At 49.6% G+C, this 20394-nt stretch overlaps 2 protein-coding genes across 3 annotated transcripts; one reads left to right on the forward strand and one right to left on the reverse strand.

Annotated features, from left to right (window-relative positions):
• The first annotated feature begins 205 nt into the window (after nt 1-205).
• GCDH (glutaryl-CoA dehydrogenase) lies at nt 206-7150 on the forward strand. 2 transcript variants are annotated; one of them, XM_049877058.1, is made up of 12 exons: nt 206-299; nt 385-502; nt 590-625; nt 829-972; nt 1154-1216; nt 1494-1664; nt 2396-2525; nt 2607-2823; nt 3229-3332; nt 3604-3729; nt 4070-4230; nt 5827-7150. In XM_049877058.1, the coding sequence occupies exons 2-12, from the start codon at nt 412-414 to the stop codon at nt 5898-5900; spliced, it is 1317 nt and encodes a 438-aa protein (XP_049733015.1). In that variant the 5' UTR covers nt 206-299; nt 385-411; the 3' UTR covers nt 5901-7150. The 2 variants fall into 2 exon arrangements, with proteins under 2 accessions (XP_049733015.1, XP_049733016.1); XM_049877059.1 differs by lacking the exon at nt 590-625.
• Nucleotides 6322-17660, reverse strand: SYCE2 (synaptonemal complex central element protein 2). The gene is given in 6 exon segments (XM_049875453.1): nt 6322-6326; nt 6408-6523; nt 6883-7082; nt 8046-8217; nt 16924-17039; nt 17646-17660. Coding segments are annotated over 6 exon segments (624 nt in total).
• Between the last annotated feature and the right edge of the window lie 2734 nt (nt 17661-20394).

Here is a 20394-nt window from a genome sequence, read left to right on the forward strand (position 1 = left end):
CCAGGAATCAGGCAAGCCCCCTCGAAGGGCCAGTCAGAGCAGGAACTTGTCTGGCCAATCAGGTAGGCATACTGATCTTCCGCCCCTTTTTTGTTTTGCCTCTTAAAGAAGTCAGCATTCTTTTGCCTGAGGACGCCGGCCTGCAGGGACGGGGTTGCCATGGCCGCTTTAAAAGGCAGAACCGTGGAGGTGCCGGTTCCTACGGAAAACCAATGAGAAGTCTCCGCCCCTCCCATTGCTGCCTGAGGTCAAAGGGCTTCTTTGTACTGAGGCCTTAGCAGTGAGCCCCCGGACTCCGGGTAGGGAGTGGGCGCCAGGGGCCGGGGGGCTGGGGAAGAGGTGGGACGGGGAGCCGCTCCGCTTTGACGACCCCATCTTCTCCAGGTGGGCTGTGCTTGTTCCGCTGCCCGCATGGCCTTGAGAGGCGCCTCCGCGCGGCTGCTGAGCCGCCGTCCCGGCCTGCGAGTTCTGCGCTTGTGGGGCTCGGCGGCGGCGCCTACAGGTCCGTGCAGCCCGGGGGTGATGTAGGGAGGGAGGAATTGGTGGCTCAGGACTTTCCTCGGGGGACTGTCCTGTTCTGTGTTTGCAGAAAAGGACGGGAAGACGCAGAACCGACCGGCCAAATGTAAGATAAACTCCTCATAACGCCGTGCGTCTGCAGCCCTGTCCACCTGTCTGCCAGCCTGCTCCGGGTGGGCCCTGTCCTAGAATCCGAGCGCTGCACGCGCGGGAAGGCAGGGCCGTGCCCAGAGTCAGTAGCACTGAGGTAGTGAGTTTCCTGTCCCTGCGGAACCGGAGCAAGACTGAGCCCACATCCCCACTTTCTAGCCTCGCGTCCAGAGTTTGACTGGCGGGACCCGCTTGTTCTAGAGGAGCAGCTGACAGCAGATGAAATCCTCATCAGGGACACCTTCCGGACCTACTGCCAGGAGCGCCTGATGCCCCTTATCCTGCTGGCCAATCGCAAAGAAGGTGCCTGGATGGGCAGGCGGGTGTGCACCCTGGGGCTCCCCTTCTTGCTGGGGTGGAACACCCCTCACCATGCACACCAACTCTGCCAGCTCTAGCCAGGCTTCTGGGCCCCTCTGCCCTGGGGCTGGGAGCTCCGGTGCACTAGAGCTGGGCCTGAACTCAGGCATCTGTCCCTTGACAGTTTTTCATCGGGAGATCATCTCAGAGATGGGGGAACTGGGCGTGCTGGGGCCCACCATCAAAGGTAGAGTCAAGCTTCTCTCCACACTCTGCAACCCCCACTATGTCCTGAAAAGTCCGGCCCACCCGCCTCTGAGCTACGGTTTCCCAGTCTGAGAAGTAAGGCTATTAACCTTCCCACTAAAAGTGGCTGTGCAGATGAAATGAATGAGCTCTCAAGTAGGACCAACTTAGGGCCCCCTCTTTGGGTGCCACTATCTAGCTTAGTCTCTTGGGCCCCAGGAGTCACTGCTCCTAGGTGGGCAGGGCTTTCTTTGTCCTACCTCTCCTAATCCCACTAGGATATGGCTGTGCTGGGGTTTCATCTGTGGCTTATGGGCTCCTGGCCCGAGAGCTGGAGCGGGTGGACAGCGGCTACAGGTCTGCAGTGAGCGTCCAGTCCTCACTCGTCATGCACCCTATCTACACCTACGGCAGTGAGGAGCAACGGCAGAAGTACTTGCCCCGGCTGGGTGAGCAGCTGTCCAGGGGGCCTGGTGGAAGGTAGACAGTCCCCATGGTTTGGAACTCAGGGGTGGGGCTATCTCCAGAGCCTGCTCTCTGTCCCCACCTTAAGGATAGTACCTATACCCACCCAGGCCCCCGGCCATACCCTGGGCTTCACCCCGACATCCGATCTTTCACCAGCCCTTACTTCCTAGGTGTTTCCTGAATCTCCCATTTTCTTGCCACCATCATCTCCCTCCTGATTTGTTTCCAGGCTTAAAACCTTTTTGTGATCCCAGTCCAAAGTTTAAAGTCTTAACTTCCTTACTGGGTCCACAAGGCCCCAAGTGATCTGCCCTCTGCTAACCTTTCCACTTCCTCTCTGGCCATTCTGTTGCCTGCTACTCCGTAGCCATGTTCAGTTACTTGAATTCACCAAACATACCCCTGGGCCTTTGCACATCGTGTTCCCTCTGCTGGGCACACTTCCACACACCATCTCCTTGCTTAACTCCTTTTCACTGCCCTGAAAACACAGTTTAGCCAATTCCTTCCTGACTTCCCTGGAGCCCCTCCTGATCATGGCATTGTGACTATGGCCTGGAAGGGCCTGTCTCCCCCACCATGGGGGTGCCATGAGGGCAAGGCCCCATCTGCCTTGGTCCCAGGGCCTGGCTTGGGACAAATTTTAGTTGAGGGGATAAATGTGGGCCATTCCTTACCCCACCAGCCCCAGTGACCTGCCTTGTCCCTGCAGCCAAGGGGGAGCTCCTGGGCTGCTTTGGGCTCACAGAGCCCAACCATGGGAGCGATCCTGGCAGCATGGAGGCCAGAGCCCGCCACAACCCATCCAGCAAGAGCTATACCCTTAATGGGGCCAAGACTTGGTGAGAAGGCTGGGGTTGGGCAGGTGGGTGGGCAGGTGGGGAGTGGTAGCCAGACCCTTCACTGCCCTGTCCCACTCCCAGGATCACCAACTCGCCTGTGGCCGACCTCTTCGTGGTGTGGGCTCGGTGTGAAGATAGCCGCATTCGGGGCTTCCTCCTGGAGAAAGGGATGCAGGGCCTCTCGGCCCCCAAGATTGAGGGCAAGTTCTCCCTGCGGGCCTCGGCCACCGGCATGATCATCATGGATGGTGTGGAGGTGCCAGAGGAGAATGTGCTGCCCAATGCATCTGGCCTGGGGGTGAGCAGGGAACTGGTGTCGGGTCAGCTGCTGGTGCACCTGTCTTGGGTAAGCCCTGTGCTTGTGGAGCCCACACAGTAGTGACTGTTGAGGCTCAGGCTCACCACTGATATGCTGAAAAATGGCCCCATTTTGGTAGCCATCTTGCTTATACAGGCTCTCTGTCCAGGTCACAGATGGGCCTGGACAAGGCTAGTCCTTTGATTGACACGCATGTGATAATCTCAAAGCCACATCCTAAGCTGAGTAGAACTGTGTGTAAATCAGGAGTGAGCAGGAACTGACAAGGCCTGGTATGCAGGGCCCTGTGTGATCCGTAACAGCTGCCCCAAGTCCTCCTGCTTACACTGACTGCATGTTACTCAGAAGTGGTTCTGGACTGAGGCCTCCTTCTCAACCCTCCAGAGTGCCTTTGGCTGTCTAAACAACGCACGGTATGGCATCACGTGGGGTGTGCTTGGAGCTGCTGAGTTCTGTTTGCACACGGCCCGGCAGTATACCATGGACAGGTGAGTGGGGGCTGCCAGAAGTGTCTTGGGGATGTGGGGTGCTTGGGTGCCATTTCTTATCCCACCAGTGATTTCCTACCCCCTGCCCACCAGACCTGTTATGTCGTCTATGAAATGGCCAATAAAGTCCTTGCCAACAATTGGGAACTGAGTGAATGATACCGCGAGGGGGCTTGGGCAGCTTGGGAAGGCTTCCTGGAGAGTAGGGCACTGGGAGGGAGACTGGGGTATGGGCCTCCCTCTCATCCTTACCCATATCTTGCCTGTTTAGGATCCAGTTTGGTGTCCCATTAGCGAGGAACCAACTGATCCAGAAGAAACTGGCAGACATGCTCACTGAGATCACACTGGGTCTTCATGCCTGCCTGCAGCTTGGCCGCTTGAAGGATCAAGACAAGTATAGGGGCTGGGTGTGAGGTGGGGGAAAGGGGAGACAGCTGTGGCAGGAGAATCTCAGTCCCCTCCTGGGCATAAGGGGTGCTGACCCTGGGGAGAGTGGTCCTTCCCACCTGGTGGCCCCTTGAGACCCGCCCCTTCTCTCCTTTTTGGCCTTGGTGAGCCAGGCTAGGGATGGCTCTCCTGGCCACTCAGCTTGGGAACTCGGTGTCTGCTGCAGTGACTCTATGATATGGGAATCCTCCCTGGCTGGGTTTGCCCAGGGCATGGGATACCTGTCTGCCTGGAGGTAGGTCAGCTCTCTGTAGTCTTTTGTTGTTGCCTGTATGTTTCACAACCAGGGACACTCCAGAGATGGTCTCTCTGCTGAAGAGGAATAACTGTGGGAAAGCCCTAGACATCGCCCGCCAGGCTCGAGACATGCTGGGGGGTAATGGGATTTCTGATGAGTACCATGTGATTCGACACACCATGAACTTGGAGGCAGTGAACACCTATGAAGGTAGGACCAGATCCCTAGGGTGGTGGGTTGCAGGGGCCTCATGTCTGGGGAACATGGGTGGCGAGGAGCGCTTGGGGGCAGCAGGCTTAGTCCTATCGCCAGTTGTCACCTACTGGCAATGTGACCTTAGGCAAGTCACACCCCTCTGGTCCTCATCTGGAGTGCCTCCCACTGGGACAGTGGAAGTAAAGTGCTTGCCGAGCCTGTGGAGGCCCAGGGCAGGCCATCCCTGGTGTTCACAGCCCACTGCAGCCCAGTCCTTTTTCCCACAATGCTCGAGATGAGGATGTTTCTGAGACTTGATGCCCTCCTTGGGCATTCCCACCAGCAAGGAAGTGAGAGTGAAGCTAGACCCAGGGATTATCACTCCATTGTAGGTTAAAAGAAAAAACGGTAAATCGATTGCAAACTTGGCATTCAGACCTCACCCTGGTTGTGACTCACACTGGAGTTCAGAGCCCTTGCCTTGCGGGAAGACAGTTGTGTAAAAAGACAACTAAAAAGAAAAAAATTACAGGTGTGAGTCACACAGAAATAGAGGGAGACCTAAGAGGAGACAGGCATTGGACCTCTTAGGAAGAAAGTGAAGCTACGTTAGGCCCTGAGGGAGACATAGGAAGGAACTCCCCGAGGAGAGAAGGCGACAGCTTCCAGGCAGAGAGGATGGCTGTGGCTGTGCATGAGCCGGCGCCATCCCTGCATCTCCTGAAGACTACAGAATTAAGCCTGGGGGAGGTCCCACAGCCCAGAATCTTGCCTCTGTTGGGCAGCTGGATGGGACATTACAGAAACAGCAAGAGGGAGGACAGTGGAGTAAGAATCAAAGGTGTGGGAATGACCCTGAGGACTGCAAAATAGCAAAAAAGGACTTCAGGTGGTTTTACACAGGGGAAGGATAGGGTCAGGTGTGTGTTTTAGGAAGTAAATGGAGTTATTTTACTCTATCAAAGGGAGGTGATAATCTCTGCCTTTGGCCCCCAGAAGCTGAGGAAGAGCAAATAAGAGCACAAGTTGGAGGGGCATTGAAGGCTGTGAGGGGTTACACAGACATGGGGGCTGTGAGGTGGGACACTCTGGGGCAGACGGGCTTCAGGAGGTGGGAAATCAGTTGTGGCAAGCGACTGATTTGCTGTGTTTGCTTTCCCATCCCTCTTGTGTGTAAGGAAGGCTCTGACCTGTTTCCACATAGCTAATCAGTTCTTTTAGCTTCTGTGGGAAGGAAACAATGCTTGGATGAAAATGTAACATTTAATCAACTGTGCTGGGGTGAGACAAATTTGCCATGTGTGGGGAATGCCACGGCTGGGCCCACAGCAAGGCTAGACTTACTGGATTTTGGCATCTAGCAGAAGGAGCCCTGGGCTTTGCCAATATGCATTACAGAACTATGAAAAACCAACTTCCTCAGTGGGGCCCAAACGGTGGCCTCTGAGCCTTCTCGCAGTTGCTGTCAGTAGGAGGCGAATTTCCTGGCTTCAGCATTCACTGTCTTTGTGGGTCTGTTCTTCTTCCACGCTAGCAGCCTGGAAGATTGACTTTAAAAGGAAGTTGTGAGTTGTTAAAACTCCAAACTGACTCTGTATTTATCATGTTCAGGTACACATGACATTCACGCGCTGATTCTGGGAAGGGCAATCACAGGAATTCAGGCATTCACAGCTGGCAAATGAACACACTTCACCAGGGGCCTGGAGACTTCTGAAGCCCCTTTCCAGAGAGACGCCTGGGGGACGCTGTGCTATGAGTACTGTCAGAGAGGTGGGGGATAGCCCTGAACTTTCAAAAGGAACCAACTTTTTATGGTGGGAAATGAGGGATTGTTGACCTTTAAATATCAAAATTTCCCTTTTTAAGTCATTCAAATGTACTGCTTAAAAAGAAGATGGACTTCTCTGTACAGAGATTCTCAGTCCATTTTTATCTGAATGACAGTGACCCCATTTGCCTTGGAAAAGAAGCTTCACTTGAGGGGGAGTAGGAGAGAGAAGGAAAATGACATTTGAAGCAACCTAACGTCTGACAAAGCAAACCCCCGCACACCAGGAGTTTACTCTGTGCCCTCTGACCCTCCCTTTTCTGAGGGGTAGGGCCTTACGCTGGGTGTGGAGCAGAACAAGAGTAAGAGAGAATAATAAAGCATCTGCAAGTCCAATCCCCCACTGTCAGGCCACCTTTACTTGTAACCACCTGAGAAGTAGTTTCAGACAAAACAGAAACCAGCAGGTCTGGGAACTATGGGTCACTGGGACGCGGTGCGGTTTTTCCCCTAGAGCAGTCAGGCCCGTGTGCAAGCCTTACAGCTCTCCTGTAATAAATAACCCTGGACTAGGCACTGCTTTGTCAGGGCTGCAGGGCTAGAGGCAGAGGGATGGTCTCTGCCTGGCAGGTGCAAGGGACTCTGTCCTTTCGGTTACCACCACTATAGTTAGCTCCTTGGCGTGTCAGTGCAGATACATCCTATTACAGGGAGCACAAGACCACAAATGAGAGGGCAGGAGTACAGACTGCAGGCCTTTGCACTTCTCGTTGCCCCTGTGGGGTTTAGGGTTGGTGCCAGGGCTGACTTCTGGTTTCTGTTCACATTTACTTTCAGCTTAGCTGCTACAGCCTTCCTCCTCAGGCAGTCTTCCCCGCCCCAGTGCCCCCCACAACCTCAGTCCTACCTCAGACTGGACACACAAGTCTTTGTACACGGTCTCCACGGTGTGGCAGACTTGTTTGAGCTCTGTTTCCAAATGGCTGATCTTTGCCATTTTCTGAGTGAACTCTTGCAGCTTTTCCTGAATAATCGCGTTGTGGTGATTATAAATCTGATACATCCTCTCTTCTAACTTCTCTGTCAGATCCGAAACCTTTTCAAGGATAAGACATATTCTTGAAAAGTCAAACAAGGCAAAATAAAACATTTGTTCTAAGTGGACCTTTTAGATTTCTGCGGTTTATCTTATAACAATGGTAAAAACAATTCCAGTGACTGGGGGTAAAATGCCTGTATGTTCAATGTTTTTTAATGAGCAGGATGCAAAATTGTAACAGTAAAAGCTCAACCATGTTAGGAGCAAGTACACAGAACAGAGCCTAGAGGGAAATATACAACAAAGCAGCCCCTGGAGAGTGGTACCATAGGAACATTTTTATACTTTTTCTACTGCATTACACTTTTCTGTACTCCCTAATTTTCTATGACGTACCAGGGTGTGTATTGATAGGGATGGGAGGGGCAAAACAAGGGAAAAAATCGGCCTGTCATCAAGAGATGACCTGTCATCAAGAGATGAAACGTGAAGTAAACAAGTCGCTCCACACACAGGATCCACTATACATTCTGAAGAAGCATCAGGCACAAAAATGAACATCAGACCTGAGTAGCTGGCTGAATTGGATACAAGCCCACCCATGCCTCAGCTATGTGTTAAGGAGTCCCCTGACACTCCCATGTAGATCATTCAGCTTCTGGAGGAAATATGGGTGTGATAAAGTAAGCTATGCCTCAGCACCCCCCTACCCCGCCCCATAGCCATTAGCCATTGCATGAAATAAGAGGGCTGGCTTTGGATGCAGAGGGACCTTGGTTCTTCATCCTAGCTGCCACTCTGTCAAATTATTTCCAAACCTTAGTTTTCTCATCCACAAAATGGGTCCAATCTCTTTGCAAGATTGAAGGAAGGGTAAAACGAGATACTATATGCAAGTTGCCTAGCACCGTGCCTAAAACATAACAGATGTGAAATGATGGTTTATCCCCTCCCCTTTTACATAAGAATACCCACCCCCTCCAGCTGAGGTTTCGCTGTGGGCCTGGGGGAGTCTGTCACCTTAATCTTAAGGCTGTCCCTGAAGTTGGTCATGAGTGCGTGGTCCTTTTGCCTGCTCTCGTTGATGTTTTCGATGAGCTCCTGGGCTCTTTTCTTCAAAATCTCGATGCTTGAGTCCAGAGAAGAAAAATAGGATCCTGACTTCCCTTCCAGCATCATCTGGCGGTTGGCGCTGGAGGTAGCAATAGAGGGGCTAGAAACTTGACTTCTGAAATTACAGAAAACTCAGATCAGCACCAAATTCTCCTGAATGGCTGATTTGAATTAGCTACATGGTGGGAGAAGAACTGTGTTATCTGCCTCTCCTCAGAGATAGCTGGCACTTTTCCTAGGTTATTTCATTCACACGACCACCCTGAGAGGCAGGGGTAGTATCCTGTCTTATAACTGAGAAAACAGACTCAGAGGTACCAATTAAATATACCTTTTAAGGTCCCAGAACAAGAAAATCCTCGGGACCCCACAGTTTTAAAATACATCTGTTGATGCTGTGAATAGCATAGATGCTTTCCTCACTGACCACATCGTGTCACTACCCTGCTGCTTTACCAAGGTTTTTTACATTCCTTTCCGAACCTGCGGGTGATGCCCACAGCATGGAGACCACCTGGGGCTAATGTGCCTGCATGTCTCTGCTCCCAGCTAGGAAGGCAGACGCCTGTTAAGACTTAGCTGTGTTTGTTCCACACCACTTGTGAGTTGTGTATGTGACTAGACTACAATGATGTAATTTAATTAAATATTGTGAAATGAAATACGCCTGAAAAGTGAAAATTTTGGCTAAAAAGCCAAACCGAATGAACAGCTAGAAAAAACAAATGATCTAGAAAGGACCACTCCCTAAGCATTCTTGCAAAAAGACGTTTTGCTGTGGAACAAAGGATTCTAGCCTAAAATTAGGTGTTCCAGGTGGCACAGATGGTTTGCGCTCGCCTACTAACATAATGGTTGGCAGTTTGAACCCATCCAGCAGCACTGTATAAGAAAGGCCTAGTGATCTGCTTCTGTAAAGATTACAGCCAAGGAAACCCTAGGGAGCAGTCCTACTCTGTGACACAAGGGGTCGCCACAAGTTGGATGGACTTGCCTGCAGAGGGTCTTTTTAATTATATTGTTTAGCTGCAATTACTCTTTTTTTTTCCAGGGATAAGTGACAAAGAAAGAGGTTAACTCAGACCAGGGACATGTCTACATTTTAACATTCAGATTTTTGTAGCATCTGGATGCACGTGGATAATATAGAATGGATAGCTTTTTAAAGAATAACCATGCTTTTCATGATCGTAACAGAGTTGCAGGAATGAGTTCCGGAAAACCTGGTCTCTGAGTTCCCTGAGACCTCAAGCACTCCTTTCCCTCCTGTTCAAATTAAACTCTGGGATCCATCCATCACTGTAGTATCCTGCTGGTGGCCTCATGCCCCTCTTCTCTTTGACTTGTCACACCCAGCCACCATAACCCCAGTCTGGCTCAAAAAACCAAGTGCTTTCTCTTTTCCAACACTCAGGATTGTGAGTGTTGCAGGAAAAACCACAACCCTATAAACAGAGTGTGAGATATACATAAAGTAATTTGGCCTTTGTCCTGGGTTCATGAGAGATAATCTCTAAAACAAACAAAAAACCCTTGGAATTTAAGTGTCTTCAATAAGGATTCCAGACCACACCTAACTAACAGGTTAGGTGAGGTGATGAGGTAACTCTGGGGTGGGGACTGGGCAGGTCAGAAAGATCCATCACTAATACCTCAGCATCATCTCGTACTGACTGACCTCAGGGAAGAGGGGCTGGAGTTTGCATCACATAATAAACTTTCCAGTAAAAACTCTGGACACAGAAGCTCCATGGGCTTCCTGGTTGTTGAAAACATCTGGTCTCAAGAGGGTGACATGACCCCTTTGGGACACAAAAACTTGCATTGGGAACCCTCCCTGACCTTGCCCTAAGAGTCTCTTTATGCTGATGATGATTGGTACCCTTTTTTGCTATAATCAATCTGTAGGTATAACACTTTCTGTGAGTTGTTCCAGGAAATCATTCCCACAACTCGAAAGAGTCATTTCCACAACCCAAAGGAGTTGTGGGAGCCAGCAGGTCAGAAGTTAGGAAGCCCAGAAGGGATCCCAAGCTTGTGGCTGGCAGTTGGTAGGACAGTGAGATCTCGAGTTCTGACCTAGCTCCAGGTGGCTTGAGTCAGGGCGAGAAGTGCTGCACGTTGCAAGTAGTGTCAGACTTCAGAAAACTAAAAAGTGGGGATTTGATTTATGCTGATTATTATCCTGATATAGGGCTGCTGCCAATTCCTGGCTCTATCTTCTGGAGGGTCCTCAGGGCTATTCGCCATCTGGTCACCCTCCCTCTCTCATTCTTCCCATCAGTCAACCCAAGCCTTCATAATTCACCTGTCCCTGACCCCCGCACTTGCTTCCCCTTAACCTGAGCAGGTATGGGAACAGTGCAGGCCAATAACTCCCTCTGCTTTCTGCACTCCCCCCGCCCCCCATCATAAATCCACAACCACCCTTCCTCTTTCCAACCCTCAGTGGGAGAGACGTTCTGTGCCTCTGCCTAGCTCCGGGTCCCATCCCTCATACCCTTGCCTCTTTTTGTATCTTTAATTTCTCCTTTTTTTAATTGGCTCTTTCCCCTTAGCATATACCACCTCCATCTTGAAAGCACACACACACACAACCTCCCTGTCATCCCAGGTCTCCTTCAGCCAGCCACCTCCCTTTTCCCTCCCCATCATGGTCAGCGTTCTAAAAGAGCTGCCTATACTTTCTGAGTACACTTCCTTATGTTTCACTCACTTCTCAACCTGCTGCCATCAGGTTCCTGTCCCAGGTCTCAAGTGTAACAGCTCCTTTCCAGTGACATGTGGTTAAACCAGCAGACCCTTTAGACTGTAACTCCCTTGACCTCTCAGCAGCAGCTGGTGCCGTTGATCACTTCTTTACTGCCACTGCTTCTGAGTCGTCTGGTTCGCCTCCCTCTGCCCTGGATGGATTGGCACCCCTTGGCCTTTCCTCTGTTCCCTGTACACTCTCTTCCTGGATGCCCTCATTCACACCCCTGCTGTGCAGCGAGGCCTGCCATCCCTTCCCTCTGCTGACCTCACAGGTTAATCTTCTGCGCACCACTCCACTCCACAACCCATAGCCTGTCATCCTCCAAAAGCACTGTTTCAGCCCCTGGGATCTCTCAGTACTCCCTTTTCCTACCTAAGTCCTGCTTCCTCTGAAAAGTCTTCCCTGGCTGGGTTAAGGGCACACGGAGTCACTATCTACATCTCAGCCTCCCCGAGTAGTCTCCTGGAGGGCCAGGGCCACATCTCATTCATCTTGGTATTCCCAGTATCTACCCCTTACAGTGGGCTGGGTACCCCTTGCAGCAGGGGTAACAAGTGTGTGCTGAATACGTGAATGCACGACTAACGAGGGCTCTCAGCACCATCCACACGCTGATGACTCCCAACCTTATCGTCTCCAGCTCAGGCCTCTCTCCTCAGTTCCCAATCAACACATGCACCTACCTCCAGGCTGTCTCTACCTGGATGTCCTCAAAGGTATCTCAAACTCTGTATTTGCAAACCAAAATCATTTTCCCCCCAACTCGATTTCATCTTTCTTCTTTTTGGTGAGTGACACCAAAAGCCACCTTACCTATTCCAAAGTCAGAAACTTAGCAGTCAGCCTAGAGTCTGGCTCTCTCTGTCCCTTCACATCCTATCACTATATCCTCTCATTTCTGCCTCTTAAACATCACTCAGATCCATCATGTGCAACCCCCCTCTTATAAATTCTCACCTGGGTCCTGGTGAGCTTCTAAACTGCAATCCAGTTCCCCATCCCTGCTTGACAGCTGAAGATGGCTCCCCATCAGCCACAAGATCAAGTCTGAATTCCTCAGCACAGCACACAAGGCTTCCAGGCCCCGGCCTCTACCGTCCTTTTCCAGCCTTATCTTCTTCTATTGCCAGCAATTTGGACCTTTCCGCAGCTTCACCAAAACACATCAGCTTCTGCCTGGAATGACCTTCCCTTTCTGCCTCCTTCACCACACAACATTCAGAGCTTCCGCTCCTGCACCCCCACTGCATCTCTGCCAAGCCTTTCTTACAGTGCTGATCCCAATGCTGTAATTAAGAGCCTATAACATCAGTAACCTCATGGAAGGGTGGGGACTGCATTCTACTCATCTGTTTTACAGAACTCCAAAGGCTTCAGAAGAGTCCCCAGGTGGTGCAAATGGTTAACGTGTGTGGCCTGCTAACTGAAAGGTTGGCAGTTCAAGTCCACCCAGTGGTGCTTTGGAAAATCAGCCACTGAAAAACCTTATGGAGCACAGTTCTACTCTGACACACTTTGGGTTGCTATGGGTTGGAATTGACTCAATGACAACTAGTTTAAAGGCTTCATAAATGTTTGTTGAATACCTAAATAAATGAACTACAGATGGAGCTGGTTGTAACATTCTTTCTCTCAAGGCTCCTAGTACCCTCAGTATGCCTTGTGGTCTCAACTTCTCCTAGAGTGTCTGAACAATTTAAGGATCCTGAAATTAAATTCAGTGATATAACCAGGCATTTCTTTTTGTGTAATTGTTCACAACCTAATTGGCCTGCTGATGGTTAAAAGTTGTTCCCTTCTAAGGCTCAAGAGATGACAGTGGAACAGGTTTTCATGGCAGCTATGAAAATGGTGAAAAATCACTTGGATTCAGTGAATTCAAATTTCTTTGTGGAACAAAGACCTGTATCAGATGTCTGCAGAGAGCTTCATTTTTCCAGTCCCTCCTTTGGGAATGTATTCCTTTCCATTTCATTTTTCTTAATACTCACCAGCTGTATATTAATCAGGATGCTAATGAGTCACAGGCTTCCCTGGGCCTGCATTCACCAATTAACTTTAATAAACAAAATGCACAGTGTCCTCTCCACTGGCTTCCCCCATTCCTGGGCCTGCTTCTGTTGCAGAACCCTGGACAGAGGCCAGGGAGTGGAAGTCAGCCCAACACAGCAGGCTGGGTGTACGTGGCCTGCACAAGGGTTGGGCTGTGGGGTGGGCACTCCAAACACATCGCTACGCTCATCTATTATGGTCTGTCCTTCTAAGGATTCCCTAATTCAGCTGTGAGGATTAGGACATAGTTCCCAAGCAGGACCCAGACTGGCAGGGGGCCCAGAACGGCACGGAGGAAATGGGTCTCAGCAAAGAGACCATCTGTTCGCTCCAGGTAAAGCTGTGACTGGCAGACGTGTGAGCCAGAGCCGCCGCTTGTGACGCCCTCCCTCCGTGGCCTCTAACAGATATACAAGTAGACAATCCGCCAGCCACTTATGACCACTGCAGGCGGTGGTCCCAGGTGGGGAGGCAAGCTAATCATGCATTCAAGGAGGAACACAACAGAATCTCTGGCTCTTGGGCAAAACGATGTTTCACTGAAGTATAGCCAGGAAGGGGGAGGGTTCCAATAGAAGCTGAGGACCCCTTCCTCACCCTCCACTTTTCTCTCCAGAAATGTGTTAACATTTTAATTGTGTTGCTGAGTGTCTGAGGCTGGATCTATTAAATGGCCCTTGCACTGGTTCTAATCCACCTGTTTTTCAGCCCAAAGCTCTTGTGGAACTCCTTTGAGTCTCTAAATTATTTGTAATTGTCTATGTTTCTTCACATAGATCCTGGTCTAGACATGCTATCGGCAGGCAGTAAGACATTATCAAATAAATGACTTCAACTATTTCCTCAGTTTTTCTGGTCTCCAACTGACAGCACACACCTAGAAACTGTTCCAGTCTGTGACCCACTTTAGAACAGAGGACTTTGTGAGGTTAAGAGGAAGCTGACTTTATCTCTGGAGTCCTCAGGGCCCTATCCTGAGCCTGGCTTCTTCTCACTCTCTCCCTAGGTGAGCTCATTCACTCCACAGCTGCCAATGCCATCTGAAACAACAACTCCCCTAGTGCCATCTCCAGCCCCTACCCCCACCCTGAGTGCCAGATCAGAAAGGCCAACATCCCTTTGACATATTCATATGGATGTCCCAGTCACCTCAAACTCAACAAGGGTGAAACAAAACGCTTTTGCCACTTCCAAAGAAACCAGCACCTACTGGAAACCATTACAAGCAGGAAAGCTGGGAGCAATGGTGTGCTGGTAAGCACTTAGCAACTGGCTCTCTGGGAGAAGGTGGGAGGCGGGAGCCCTAATTTAGAGTGTGTGCCAATTTCCATGGTTCAAAGACTCACACCATAGCCAGTTTCAAACTACCAATGTGAAGCCACTAAACACCAAGTTGAGATGTGCAGAATTGGCTCTTGCAAACCAGGAGGTGGCAGATCCAACACACCATGACCAGGAGAGATCCTCGACTCATCCCTTACCTCATGCCTCACTAAATGACCCCCCAGGGCCATCCACTTCTCTCCATCTCCCCTGTTAGATGTCTCCCCTGCTAGATGCCACCTCTGCAGGAGCTTCTCACCTGATCTCCCACATCTACTTCTGCCCCCTCCCAACCATTCTCCACAAAACAGCCAGTATCTTTTTATAACATGAACCTGACCATGTTGCTTCTCTGACCCAGCAATTCCAACCAAGGGAAATGAAAAATGTATGTCCACACAAAAACGTGTGCACAAATATTCTATTGCCCAAAGCAATATATAAATTAAATGCAATCCTCATCAAAATTTCAACAGCCTTCTTTGCAGAAATGGAAAGGCCAATCCTCAAATTTATATGCAAGGGCATGCGACCTCAAAGCAATCTTGAAGAAGAATAAAGTAGGAAGACTCACACTACCTGATTTCAAAACATACTATAAAAAAAAAAAAAGACTATAAAGCTACACTAATTAAAACAGTTTGGTGCTGGTATAATAACAGACATATACATAGACCAGCAAAACAGAATTGAGAGTCCAGAAATAAATTCACACATCTATATGATTCTATTGATTTTCAGCAAGAGTGCGAGGGTGCTAAGTCTATTCAATAGGGAAGAAGGAGTCTCTTAAATAAATGGTGCTGGGAAAACTGGATTTTCACATGCAGAAGAATGAACCAAGATCCCTGCCTCACATCATATACAAAAACCAAATTAAAATGGAAAAAGGACCTAAATGTGAAAACTAAAACCAGGAAATTCTTAGAAGAAAATGTAGGGACAAGGCTGTGGGACCTAGTTTTTAACAATGCATTAATATCTGACATGGCAATAAAAGTACCAGCAGCAAAAGACAAAATAGATGAAAGGAACCTCATGAAAATTAAATACTTTTGTTCATCAAAGGGCTTTATCAACGAAGTGAAGCGACAGCCTACAGATTGGAAGAAAATTTCAGGAACCATATATCTGATAAGAGTCTAATATCCAAAATATATATAAAACTTCTATGACAACAACAAAAGACAAATAACCCATTCAAAAAATGGGTAGAGGACTTGAACATTTTACCAAAGAGGATATTCCAACAGCCAACAAGCGCATGAAAAGATGCTCAATGTCATTAGCCATTAGAGATGCAAATCAAAACCACCATGAGAAACCACCTCACACCCATTAGAATGGCAACAATCAACCAAACCAAACCAAACCAAACCAAACCAAACCAAAAAACAGGTGTTGGCGAGATTTCGGAGAAGCTGGAACCCTCATCCATTGCTGGTGGAAATGTAAAATGGTACAGCTGCTATGGAGAATAGTTTGGTGGTTCCTCAAAAAGTTGAACATAGGCTTCCAGAACTACTATAGGACCCAGTGATCCCAATCCTAGCTATACACCCAGAAGTGAAAGCAGGAACACAAACAGAAACCTGTACATCAGTGTTCATTGCAGCACTTTTTACAATAACCACAACGTGAAAACACTGGAAATGTCCATCAACAGATGAATATATATAAAAAAAAAAATGCGGCATATACATACAATGGAATATTACTGAGTCATAAAGAGAAATGAAGACCTGACGCATGCCACAGCATAGCTGAGCCTAGAAAACATTATGCTGAGTGAAATAAGCCAGTTGCAGATGGACAAATCGTATGATCTCACTTATATATAATAATCAAATATATAGAAAACAAAGATTACTAGTGGTTGTCGGGGTGGGGGGGAGTGGGGAAGGGAGAGTTTTTGTTTAGGGGTCATTGAGTTTTTGTTAACGGTGTTGGAATAAGTTGGAAAAGGATAGTGAGAGAAAATGGTTGCGCAACTTGAAGAATGTAATCAATGCCACTGAATCGTACGTGTGGAAATCGGTGAAGGTCTTGTGTATATTTTCACCACCATTAAAAAAAAAAAAATCCTCATTGACGAAAACAGGCGGTGGACTATATGTGGCCTGCCAGCCGTAGTCTGCTGACCCCTGCTGTAGCGTCATCATTCACTCACCTATTCTAAACCCTTTCATAGCTTCCATCACACATTAACATCCAAAGTCTCACTACCTCTCTTACTATCTTCCTCTTACTTATGCTGGTCCAACAAAGTTCTCCCTCTTGGCCTTTGCAGGTGCTCTTCCTCTGCCTGGAGCACCATCATCCCTACCCACATAGTTCCTTTGTCAGCTCCTCAGTGGAACCTTTCCTTATCCTTGGATTGAAACTAGCTACCCATCACACTCTCCCCATTTTTCTCCATAGCACTTATCATCTCCTATTATATAATCATGACTTTACTGTCTGTCTCCTCCTCCAGTGTGTCAGCTCACTGCTGTGTCCCCAGAACCTAGAGCCATCCCTGGCAAGAGGGGCGATGCCCCATTGATATATGTGGAATGGATGCAGAAGAGCAGACACGTGTGGTCTAGTGGAAGACAGGCGTGAAGGAGAGGGTCACAGGGCTTGTGTGGACCCGATGGGCCAGTTGGTCCTCACCTAGCTGGTCCAATACCAGCTTCATCATCGCGGTTCTCCTCGCCCTGCTGATGCTCCTTGCTATCCCCCAACAGCTGCAGCTCCTGGTCCTTGGCCTCCACGTGGGACATGTCCACCTGTGAGCACAGCCAGGCTTGAGAGGCTGAGGTAGGGAGGGACGGCACGGCCGGCCTCCTCCAGCCCCCTCAGCTCCCGGGCACCTCCGTGTGCCACTTCAGCACGGTGGGGACCCTCGTCAGAGGATGGCCAAGCTGGGGTGGGCACCACCACGTTGGGGCGGTGGGGTGGGGGCACCCTGCAGTGAGGGTCCGGGAAGGAGGCGGGGAGACCTGGAGGGGCTGGGCTGAGGGGAGAGACTGTGCGAGGGGCGCCGGAGGGCCAGGGATCTTAACTGGTGCCGTCTCAAGTCCTTCAAGGAAGGAGAAGAGGGGTAAAGAAAAGAATAATAAAAGAAACGGGTGCGGTGCATGGGTGTCTGAAACTCTCTCTATCCCGCTCCCGCCACGCGCCATGCGCGGAAGCCTGTTCGTCAGAGCGAAGCTGTCAGCACGTCACTTAGTCCGTCAGTCAGGGCGCGGTCGGTCAGTGAGATCAGGGCTGGGCGGGACAAAAGGCGGTCCCATTGATAGGAGACAAGCTGGGGGCTCGGGCCTGCGGGAAAAGCCCGGGGTCGCGGCCGTTCTCTGCCCGACGCCCGCGCGAACTAAACAAGCTCTGCGTACTCCCTGTCGCTCCATCCCGCCTTTTCCCGCCTTCACACTCGCACCCCTGTGCGCACGCGCCAGCCCCGCCCCCAGCACGGACTACTCTCGCGCACGTGGCAAGGCGCGCGCATTCGGAACCCGCCTCGCTTCGGCTATTCTCTGCGAGCAGCGGGGCGGAGCCGGCAGTTAGGCGGCGGTTGGGCTGTGCAGAGGCCGCGCATGCAGGCGGTGTCGGTGCCGCCTAGTGGGGAGGAGGGGGTTTCTGCGTGCGTTAGGTTCGCACGTGCGAGGACTCCGGGGCCCAAATGCTGACCCCTGAACTGCGGGAGTCCAGTAGGCATGTTTTCATTCTTTACGTCTCACTTCATCTGCTCTGCCCCAGGGAATCTTGTCAGATGAAAAATTCTGACCTTTCCCATCGATTACGACCATGGCTCCCTGTTGCCCTCAGTATGCATTTACCACCTTAATTCAGAATCACCTGTACTCTGTACACCCCAAAACTAGAAGCTTCTTGAAAGCATGACGAGGTCTTGCCCTTACAAGGTTGGGTCCACATCTCATAATAATAGCAATAATAATAATCCCTGAATAATAGTTACAATAATAACGATCATGTTCAGCACAGGAGCCACAGGCTGGGAGAAAACATTTGCAAAATGTGTGTCTAATAAATAGCTGGTAAACAGAATTTGGGGGACAGTGATGATTCCGTGGTAGAACTCTCACCTTTCATGTGCAAGACTCAGGTTCGATTCTGGGTGGATTCCTTCCATCAGTGGAGGCTTGTGTGTTACTATGATGCTGAACAGCTTTCAGTGAAGTTTCCAGGCTGATGGACTAGGAAGAAAGGCCTGGAGACATACTTTTGAAAATCAGCCAATGAAAACCCTACGGATCACAATGGTTTGATCTGCAACCGATTATGGGAATGACACAGGACCAGACAGCATTTCCCTCCATTGTACACAGAGTTGCTGTAAACTGGGGGCCAACTCAATGGCAGCTAACAACATAATAGTAGTGTCTTTTTATGTACTGAAGTTCTTAATTTTAATGTCCTACTCATCTTTTTCAAATAATACTTTACTGTGTTTTTGGTGAAGGTTTTAATCAAGTTTAGATTCTTATTCAACAATTCCTACACAAATTGTTCAGTGACTGCAGCGCAATGGATCACTTATGTGTGGCCTCTCTACTTCGGTGGGACTGCAAATAAGGTAATTGTGGCCCCGATGGCATAGTGGTTAAGAGCTAGGCTGCTAACCAAAAGGTCGGCAGTTCAAACCCACCATTTGCTCCTTGGAAATCCTACAGGGCAGTTGTACTCTGTCCTATAGGGTTGTTGAGTCAAAATCGGTCAGTTTTGCCATCCTGCTAGGCTTAAAAGTGAGCCAATTGCAGAGCAGGAGGATCTCACCACCACCAAGGAAGAAGAGCCAACAGTGGGGTGTGCCCTTTGGACCGGGGATCCCTGCACTGAGACCCTGCTAGACCAGGAGACGAAAGAGCTATAACAAGATTGCAAGACAAGAAGCAGTGGCAGAGAAACGGCAACCCAGAAGCAACAGACCCAGGAGACTGGCAGAAGCATGATGGCTTCCCTGCCCACGAAGTGAGAAAACTGAGTGCCTTTGGACACTTGGTGGAGCTAGGTTTGCCTACCCACAGAGCTAGAGCTGAGCACCTTCTAGCTGAAACTTACTGCTGGAGCGGGGTGCCTCTGGGCACTTATCAGCAGAGCTAAAAGAGCTTTTTAACCTTGCTGGTGCAGGGGAGAGGCCCAGCTGGGAAGAAGCTGTCCTGATGGAAGAACTGCTCTTGAGCGTTCCTGAACCTGAATTGTATTGTTACCTTCCTAATATACTCCATAATCATGAATATGATCTGTAAGTTCTGTGTGGTCACTGCAGCTAATTATTAAACTCAGCAGAGAAGTAAAGAGTGCCATGGGAGGCATGGCTGGTGTCAGGATTGGTAACAAAGACAGAGGAAACAGGCCTGACCTGCACCTCATAGTAATCAGCCTTGGGCTGTTGATCTTGAGTCTCCTTCCCCCTTGTGAAGTCAGAGGTCAGACATCACGTTCTCACAGTGACCTGGGTTACGTTCTCTATAATGTGTGAACATTCTCATTTCCATTCTGGTTGTTGTTCCCATTAATCTATTTCCCCTGGCCCCTTACATTCTCATCTGTTTTAAAGTAACTGAAGAGGCTCTCTCTCTGCTCTTCACCTTCCACACCTGCCTTTATCTTCACCTCTTTACCCCTCCCCTCCACATTTGTTTTTATCTGTTTATCACCTGCCCTGCCTCCACTAGAATGTCAGCTGCCTGAGGGCAGGGAGCTGTTTTGTCCACCTCTGGGTCTTCAGCTCCTACAACCTTGCTGGCACTCAGGAGGTGCACCTTTGTTGCGTGAATGAATCCTCTTCTGTATTGCTGAATTATTTAATTTGACATAAAAGATTTGACCTCAGGGACCTCCAGAGAGCCCAGCCCAGGCAGACAGTTTTGCGGGGTACTGGCAATAGCTTGTGGTTTAAACTGTACGTTTCCAAAAATGTGCTGCCCTGAAGGATGTGGATGAGCAATGAGATGGCTGCGATTTAAGATACTTCCACAAACAAATACAGGCAATGAGTTTGGGTGCAAAATCTCATTCGTTCTTCAGTGTGGTCGATGGATGGATTCATGGTGAGAGGAGGCATGTCTGACCTCCGTCTCATAGGAATGAGGATTTATTCTATTCTTCTCTCTACTCTGG

This window comes from Elephas maximus, chromosome 3 (assembly GCF_024166365.1).
Source record: "Elephas maximus indicus isolate mEleMax1 chromosome 3, mEleMax1 primary haplotype, whole genome shotgun sequence".
NCBI classification, from domain to species: Eukaryota; Metazoa; Chordata; class Mammalia; order Proboscidea; family Elephantidae; genus Elephas; species Elephas maximus.

What these genes read in the sequence shown, in the direction of transcription:
- GCDH (XM_049877058.1), top strand. Translation starts at nt 412, where the DNA reads ATGGCCTTGAGAGGCGCCTCCGCGCGGCTGCTGAGCCGCCGTCCCGGC. An exon ending in GAAGTACTTGCCCCGGCTGG is followed by an intron (nt 1,665 to 2,395) that starts GTGAGCAGCTGT and finishes TTGTCCCTGCAG; the next exon opens with CCAAGGGGGAGCTCCTGGGC. An exon ending in CCAATGCATCTGGCCTGGGG is followed by an intron (nt 2,824 to 3,228) that starts GTGAGCAGGGAA and finishes TCAACCCTCCAG; the next exon opens with AGTGCCTTTGGCTGTCTAAA.